The sequence below is a fragment of the Sinocyclocheilus anshuiensis genome, unplaced genomic scaffold (genome assembly GCF_001515605.1).
Source record: "Sinocyclocheilus anshuiensis isolate Anshui unplaced genomic scaffold, SAMN03320099.WGS_v1.1 scaffold173, whole genome shotgun sequence".
In the NCBI taxonomy this organism is placed as follows: Eukaryota; Metazoa; Chordata; class Actinopteri; order Cypriniformes; family Cyprinidae; genus Sinocyclocheilus; species Sinocyclocheilus anshuiensis.
The window spans coordinates 1,100,426-1,109,658 of NW_015536480.1; the positions used below are offsets into that span (position 1 = coordinate 1,100,426).

Genomic DNA, 9,233 nt, shown 5'->3' on the forward strand with positions numbered 1-9,233 from the left:
GGGGGCGATGCTTTAGAGAAGAGGAAGAGAAAACTAGATGTGCATATAAAAATCTGTTCATATATGAATCACAATTCTGTCTTCTAACGATTCTAATGGATTCACAAGTTTCAAAATCAATGTTCTAAAGCAGCGGTTCTTAATACTGTTTCTCGCGTCGCCCTGCTCTGCATACGCTCTGCATCTCTCTCTCTCTCATTCAGATCATCAGCTCAGCTCTGTTCCATTTATACACTTATTTTCACATAGCTATGAAAAGCGTTAAACATGGACGCGCGTGCAGTTGCCGTACTGTATTAAAGCTTTAATCAGGATAAAACTGTATATTAAAAGCTAACAGAAGCAGTAGCATTTACAAATAACAGCGTATCTAAAAGTATGAGACAACAACAAACAAAAAACATAGGCCTACCATTAAAAGCCATGCTTGCACAGGTTCTGCACGATCCTCTACAATAATATCCTCTGCTTCTCAATCAGGCTCAAACTGATAAGCAATATTAAGGATGCCGCGGTTTACAATACAACCGGAGCACATGCCGCCGAGGTGAGAGGCGGGACGTTTAGATGCGCACTAGAGGCGGTTTAGCCAATCACAATACACTGGGCTAGCTAACCAATCAGAGCCCATTGCCTATTTGTGAGGGAGAAGAAAGTTTCTCAGAGAAGGGACAGAGCGGTGTGTAATAAAGGTAAATTATGTGAAAAATAATGCATTTTTAGCCCATCGCGTATTTCTGAGGGAGGGGCTTCATAAAAGAAGGAAATGATCAGCCCGTTTCTCTGAGAACTGTGGGACAGAGCGGTGTGCAATAAAGGTAAATTATGTGAAAAATAATGTTTTTTAAAAATCGAAGCATTAACACATGTTAGACTGCACCCCATAAACACAATCAAGCCTAGAAAAAACCCAGTGAACCACCCCTTTAAAGCAACTGCGTGTTTTGTGTATTTTGGCGACTTTGGTGCCCCCTACAGTCAAGTGAGTGAAATTCATTATTAATGTCATAATTTCAGTGGATAACAATACGTGCTTTTGTTGCTGCCGTAAAATTTCTTACCCACTTCATAAACCCAAACATAAACCCGTTTGATATGAAGCATGGGAAAGAAACAGAAGCTATTTGACTCATTAGAAGTCAGTGTAGCATATCAGACTGATTTTGAGATTCATATTTCAAGGTGAAATATTTACATGCAGTTACTCTGACCATCTTCTTCTTGATAAAAATATACTATCCGTAACATAAGCTCCAGCTCTGATGAAATGAAATCTAACCTGAATGCTACAGTGAAGATGGTTCACGTGGAAACCTGTGACTGATGTTTCTGTCTGCTTTATTGAGCTACATTATGTGTTAACACGTAGTAATAGAAATATCATTACAATGAATGGATAATGGGGGTTATTGGATACATCAATATGGTGTCATTCAATTGTGTAGAAAAGAGATGCTTTACAAAACCATCTGCGGTTTCTTATAAGCCTGAAAACATTGTTTGAATCATCATTAAACTGTATAGAGACGTCTATCCTATGGTTTCAGTCATTCTCAACTGGTGTAAAGTGATTATCGTGTTATAATCAATAATAATTCTAAATTACATTAATTTTAGTCCACAGATTTGGTTGGCTGAGCTTCTTTCCAAAGGCTGATATATTCCTGCCCGTGTTTGTCTGTTTCAAACAGACATACAGTCATTTAATCATTCACACAACTGATCTGTAAAAAAAAAAAAAAAACACCATGTTGCTCAGAGAGAAACTATTTTCGTCGATGAAACAACTGGCAATGTCTTAATGTAAGTTACTCAATATTAACCTTTTTAGTGGTTTTAACAAGCCACCAATAGAAGGCGACAAATTACCAGTAGAGACCAGGGACCATTAAAGTTTCCATTAAAACTAATACAATTCCCATTATAACCAGTAAAACCATTACAAATTCTGTGATGGTTTCTATTTTGTTTTCCCCCAGCAGGAAATTAATTTCAAAGGTTGTTGAAATACTGTGTAAAATGAAACACACTCTTGAAACACACACACTTGTAAACACACTCACGTCCAACACACTGAATGTGTGTCATTTTCTTGTATTGTCAAACAGGACTCATCCCAGAATAACCAAGTGCTGTTTTACACAAGGGTGTTAAATCCAGTACCAAAGCAGAAGTGGCAAATGTTAGCCAGATTTGGCCCAAATTGGTTGCTACACAAAAGAGTTCAATTACGTTCTATGCAAGCATGTGCAATATCTAGCACATTAGGTTTTATTTCACTTTGCAGGCTGATTAAAATGTTTGATCAGTATTGGGAGGAGAAAACCCTTCTCATATTTTCGTTTTTGACATCAAAATCCAGAACAATAATAAGTTTGGTACTGTGTTGGTTCATGACTCGGTTTTCAATGTAAAATCTGAATCCTTGTGCAAAATAGTTGAGAACCACTCTGTCAGACTCAGTGACGTATTTAGTGTAGTGTGAGTTTGACACCTAGTGGGTGCAAGTAGAACGGCATGAAACTTCTGAGGGGGGAATATTTTATATATATTTGCATAAATGGATCAGTGAAAATCACAAAAAGACTTGAATAGTCAGATTTAGTTAGTGCACATGTATAAACAGTGTTTGTTTGTTTATTTATTTATTTTTTTTCAGGCAAAATAATAATAATAATTGGTCTTGATGGGAACAAAAGCATAAACAAAGTAATTTTATTAGCAGCAGTTTTTTTTTTTTTTAAATGGGACAAATCTTAAGTGCACATACTCAACTCAGTCACTCAAAAAAAAAAAAAAAAAGAAAAGAAAAAGAAAAATCAATTGTATTGCTAAACAGCAAAGCATAAGAACTGATGCTTGAAAGTCATTTTTTTTTGTTTGTTACCTGAAAGTTAACAAAGGAAAGGAAACATTTCTCATTTTAATTTATTGATGTATTAAAACAACTGAAACTAAAATAAAAATGAATAAAACTATATAGACATTAAAAACAATAAAATGACAAAAACAAAATGACGTTAAAAAAACAGACTTCAGCAAAAATTAAAATACAAAATATAAAAAAAAAATATTCAAACTATTTTATAAAAACTATAACTGTATCTCAATGACACTAAAATGACAACTTTTCACCATTTTTACTGTATATTCAGTGTAGTCTTTCAATTAATTTGAGATCATACATTATTTTGCATAAAGAATGGGAACAAATACATTTTCAAAATGCTGTTTGAAATAGTTTGGGTTTTTCATGTGAGCGTTTTCTTGAATAAATCAAGTCATGACTTGAAGTTGTGGGTCAAATGTCAGTTCGCTGCCATATCCAGTGGCCATGTCTTCAGGGATTCCCTGGTCTTTAATTACATCCAGACCTACCACATGGCAGGTAAAAGGTCTGACACTATATTGATTAGATGATCAGTTTATCTGGTGAATTCCATTTATGAAACTCCACCAGATCTTTGGTTTTGTCATCAGGTCTTGTGAGAGTTGGTATGAGTTGGTATGTAAAGATTATAAAGACAAACAGGCTCTCAATTAAAACATCAGGCTAAGAAGGATAAGAGTCCATGATAAACAATGTTGTGTGCTGATCCTGCTAACAGGACTGAACTCAGCTTGATCTGCCACTTCGAACTCTTGATCACTGTATCGTCCGTGTTTGAGTGACCACAGTGAGCAGTTATATCTCTTTTGATTGTCCTGGATGTTGAGGACACTTGTGACGTTGAACGTTCCGTCAGAGTTCACCAGGCTTGTGCTTGTAGAGTTGGAAGTCAGGTTCTTGTCATAATGATACCAGTTTATTATGGCCTCTGGGTACACACCATTGAAGCTGCACTGCATTTGTTTGGGTCCAGCCATCTGGTTGGAGAATTCTCCGGTGCATTGTCCTGCGTAAATACAGTTACAAACACCAGGTATGAGAGTGAATAATGTGACGCTCAAGATCTGTGTGCAGATCTATACATTTATTCAAAAATATATTCACACAAACAATGACTTGAATAAATTATTTTAAGTCAATACAATTCCATTTGATATTTGAGATATTTGCATGATAATGTGACTATATTTGTGCAGTCAGGATGGTGTAACCAAATTTTGTAATGAAGAATGATTGAAAAAATCTCAGAAAATGCTGAAAAAGTTAGAAAAAGAAAACGTAGTATTGTTAAAATAAGTGAGTTTTTTTTTTTTTTCACCATATGACGGTGGAAGGAGGAATCCATTGTTTTTGTCATACAGCACAAAAACAATATTGTTCTTTTCTTGGACACTTAATTGCATATTAATTTCTATTAAATCAAAATGTGCTATATTTTACATAAACATTAAATACAATTAGTTGAACTTAATAGTGCGCTTTTGACCCACTTAAGTACATCCTAATGTGTAATTTCATAATTACTTCTATTTTCATTTAAATATGGTTACTGCTACCGAATGTTATTACAAGCATTTATGCTTGACTAAAAAGTCTATTCATTCAATTTCTATTGAAACTTGCAGGTCACGTACCTAAATATAGTTGCAATGCGATTATACATTTTAAGTGATGAAGTTGAAATTCAGCACATTGAAAATATATTGATTTTAAATATAATATCAAATAACACACTACAGTTAAAATTATAATTAGGTACTTTTAAGATATGAAGTACACTACAAGTGCACATTCAATACAACGTGCACTTCTTTTTCACAAGGGTATCAGATTCTCACATTTTAAATGTAAAACAAAATTCTTCAGGAATAGTTATTATACAAACAGGTTTATGATGAAGGAAAAAAAAACGTAAAAAAAAATACTTGTCTAATACACTACGCAAATAACATTGTTTGTTTGTTTGTTTGTTTGTTTGTTTATTTTAACTTGATAGCTGCACCTACACTATAAAATTAAAACTTCTGAATAACACAGTATGAAATATTTTCAAAATGAACTATACTACATAAGTAGTTGACACATTCTAAACTAAAATAATAATGATGATAATAATAATAATAATAATAAAAAGTTAAAGTAAAAAAAACAAAAACAGTTTATCATGTGGATGCAGTGTTTTCTACTTATTCTACTTATGATTCATACATTGAATCATTCATTTATTCATTAAAATATGCTTCATGCTTACAGCTTTGGACTGCTAAATGGATGGATGTACTGTACTGACCTATAGACACGTCGATTTTTTCTTTTCCATGTCCAGAGTCTGTCCTTATACAACAAAAGTATGTGCCCATGTTTGCTGGTGTGGGATTTGAGATGGTTAATGTCAGTGCTCCCCCTGTGTAGTTGCACTCAAATCCTGGAGGGTTATTGCTGGATGTTGAAACACATTCAAAATCTTTATCGTCTTGTTTTTTCCAGTACGCTTTAACAAAGTTCAACGGCATTGATGAGCTGACTCCGCATTGCAAGACAGTCCTCTCATTGCAATTCACTGTCTGGTGTTTAAAAGCACGCATCTCTATTTCACCTGCATGCATCAGAAAGCAATATTAGCATATGCTGTATTTTCAAAACTACATAAGTAGTTGACACATTCTAAACTAAAATAATAATAATGATGATAATAATAATAATAATAATAAAATGTTAAAGTAAAAAAAACAAAAACAGTTTATCATGTGGATGCAGTGTTTTCTACTTATTGATTGATTGATTCATACATTGAATCATTCATTTATTCATTAAAATATGCTTCATGCTTACAGCTTTGGACTGCTAAATGGATGGATGTACTGTACTGACCTATAGACACGTCGATTTTTTCTTTTCCATGTCCAGAGTCTGTCCTTATACAACAAAAGTATGTGCCCATGTTTGCTGGTGTGGGATTTGAGATGGTTAATGTCAGTGCTCCCCCTGTGTAGTTGCACTCAAATCCTGGAGGGTTATTGCTGGATGTTGAAACACATTCAAAATCTTTATCGTCTTGTTTTTTCCAGTACGCTTTAACAAAGTTCAACGGCATTGATGAGCTGACTCCGCATTGCAAGACAGTCCTCTCATTGCAATTCACTGTCTGGTGTTTAAAAGCACGCATCTCTATTTCACCTGCATGCATCAGAAAGCAATATTAGCATATGCTGATGCATTTGTATGCATACTGTATTTGAAAGATAATTTCATTAAATCCAAATAAGCTTTACAGATCTTTAAGGGTTTAAAGTACATTTTTCATACTTATTCAACGAACCATAAACAATTATTGCATGTTATGTACACATGTTAAGAAATAAAAGCAGTTGAATGTGAGAGGATGTTTCTTTTTTGCTGTGCATATGACATACAATGGGATACAAAATCAAAATCCTTTCACAACTCTAAAACTTCATTTTGAGGGTTAAAGGTCTGGAAAATCACAGACATTCAAGACTTTTCAAGTAAAAACGCCAAACCATTAGCCTACATTACTTACCTTTGCTATAGTCTGTTGTCAAGAGAATAATTAAAAATGGCATAAGGACTAACATCTTCCCTTTTAGAATAGAGCTGGAAGCTGTTAGATGCGTGCTGTGTGGAAGAAGAAAGTGATCGTGAAAGTGAAGAATAAAGTGTTCTCGGTCTCTGACTATGAATAGGGGAATTTTCTCCAAGCTGACAGCATGTAGGTGCTTGCCCACTGTAACTATGGCAGGTTTAGTTCCTCCTTCTTTTCTATCTTCTTTAACTAAACAATGTCAGGCTATCTCTCTTTGGCTTAATGGGGATTTCAAGATTTCTAAAGTACCCATTCTTTCTCTTATCAAGAGATTCTGTCAAACATCCAACACTTTCTTTCATTTCCTTATATCTGGAATGTTCCTGCATTTACAATAATACGATTTTTACTTTGCGAAAGGCAAAAGGACACTCTCCCGGGAAATTTATTGGGCTCAAAACGAAAACTCAACAGCAGGTCCAAGCTGAATTCTTGGAAATCTTCCACAAAATTGTCTTGGCTTTTGAGTTTGCAAGTTTTCAATATTACTTTGGCAGATGTTTTAAGACTGCATGTACACTGGAATGGTAACATTTTAGACTAGGGAACACATGCACTATTAACTAACAGTTTTCCCTCAAAAACTCCCAATTTGCTGTTTATTGATAGTAAGTACGGTAGTTGTTGTAGTTGTTACTGTATGTTCAGGCATTGGGAATATATGGTCATGCATTAATATGTGCTTTATAAGTACTAATAAACAGCCAATATGCTAGTAAAATGCATTCTAATAAGCAGCTAGTTAATAGTGAATAGTGTTCCCTAAAGTGTTACACATATTTCAGACAGACATGGGTGCTGTATTGGCGTGCTGGGGCAATGCAGGACATAACGCTGGGGAGTGGCTGAAGAGCCTTGATACAATGTTTTGACATTCAGTGGTTCATTTCAGGTCTTCATGAAATATCTACAAAGCTGGAGCATGTATCAATATGACTGAATAAAGTGTTGTTTATATATGGGGGAGTGATATCATCACGTCCGTAGGGGTTTATTTCTTGCTCCTTTGCTTCATAGAGGCAAAGAACATTAATCATCAATCATGTAACTGATCTCTCAAAGTGGGAAGCATCCAGAAACACTCAGCTTTCTGAGAGACATCTTGTCTTCACAGGATAGAGGAGGGATTGTGCTCGTGCTCATATTACAGAGGTTTACTCATCTGGCTCCAAGCCAAAAAAGCAACACACACCCAACACTCAACAAAACACAGCTGGATAAAATCATTTTAGCACCTTATCTCAGTCAGAAAATGCTCTGAAAAACTACTTCTCTGACTCACTTCTCTGAAAACATCAAGTTCCTCAATTGATTGTTCTGTTTATTAGAATTATTTTTTAACAATCATTAACTAAATATTAAGAGGTAAGGACACAGAACTGATAAAGTTAGTGGTGTCATGCAGTTCACTTGTACGGAGTGGAATAGTCAGTAATAAGTGACAAAAGTCTAAAATACATATAATTATCCATTTATGAATCAATTATCATTTTGACGTAACCCTTTTCTTTATTTAAAGGCTGAAATGTGAGGTTTACCATTTGATGAAACTTGTTCAAAGTTTCATTTGAACATGTCGTCATGTTGTCATTTAAAATCTGGACATCATTGGTAATGTTATTGGTTTAGTGTTTTCATGCAAACAACAAGTCATTTTATTTGTTGATTTTAAATATAAAACTTGGTGAAACTACTTATGTGTCAGTACTATTTGAACATTTCCAGCAACAGTACCATGATAATACTGATAACCGTGATAATTTAATGGTTCTTGCAAGTGTAAAAATGTTGGATTATTAAAATATTTTATCACTATAAAAAAAATGGTTACTTTCAGAACTGTTTATTGAAAGGTACTTTGGGGAACCTGAAAAGGTTCTTCTTTTTTGGAACCTTTTTTTAGGAGTGTGTAGTATTTTATTGACTGCTATGGGAAAATGAAATCTCCCATGCATAGAATGCTTCTAAATTCATTTTTCACTCTAACACGCCTTTTATTCTGTACAGCCTGCACAATCTGAAGTAAGACAGATCTCACTCCTGTGTAAATGTAATCCTGGGTTATCTTGCTCCATGCTGTCGAGTCTGCTTGGTATCCTTCTAACAATGTTGGGTTTGTTAGATTGGTCTTTGTTAGCTTTTATTTTAAAGTTCTGTCTTTGATGCTCTTGGCTCTGTCCAAAACCTGAAAAATGCTGAAGTAGGAGGACCTCAAGGCGTGTCTGAATCCAGTGTTACATATAGCATTAATGAATCCTTTGCTGCCTGTGAAATCCCACACTCATGGGAAAACATGTGCGGTTAGAGTATGGCAGTATAAGTTACTCTGGGGAAAAAAAAAAAAAAAGTAAATGTACTGTCTATCTCAGTAATAAAATGGCAAAGTCATGAATAATAAGTTTTGTCAGAGCCTAAGGATTCCAGGTCTATGGATTGCAACTATATGTGTCCACTAGTGCAGATATAAGTGGGTGTTTTCAATTCATTCTGAGCTGAAACCACTGTGAGGCAAACAGCAAGACCCTCAAAACATTGAGCAATATTCTTCATGCGAGTCACTGTGAGGTGAAGGCAGTCACTTCTGTCATAAGCCTTAAAGTCAGCTGATGGTTGTTTCTGGTGGACTTCAAATTATAGTTTTCATGATTCTGACTGGCCGCGTTGGAAAAGTTTAATAAATTGACACTGTATGTATACTTTGCCAGTCTATCTTCTTAGAAACCTCCTTACCACCTACCT

General features: G+C 34.8%; 1 protein-coding gene across 1 annotated transcript; it reads right to left on the reverse strand.

Annotated features, from left to right (window-relative positions):
* Positions 1-3,162: 3,162 nt before the first annotated feature.
* LOC107678797 (butyrophilin subfamily 1 member A1-like) lies at positions 3,163-5,482 on the reverse strand. Its single transcript, XM_016474233.1, has 2 exons — positions 5,181-5,482; positions 3,163-3,896 (listed from the first exon to the last, which is right to left on the reverse strand). Exons 1-2 carry the CDS (start codon positions 5,473-5,475, stop codon positions 3,541-3,543), a joined length of 651 nt encoding a protein of 216 aa, XP_016329719.1. The 5' UTR covers positions 5,476-5,482; the 3' UTR covers positions 3,163-3,540.
* Between the last annotated feature and the right edge of the window lie 3,751 nt (positions 5,483-9,233).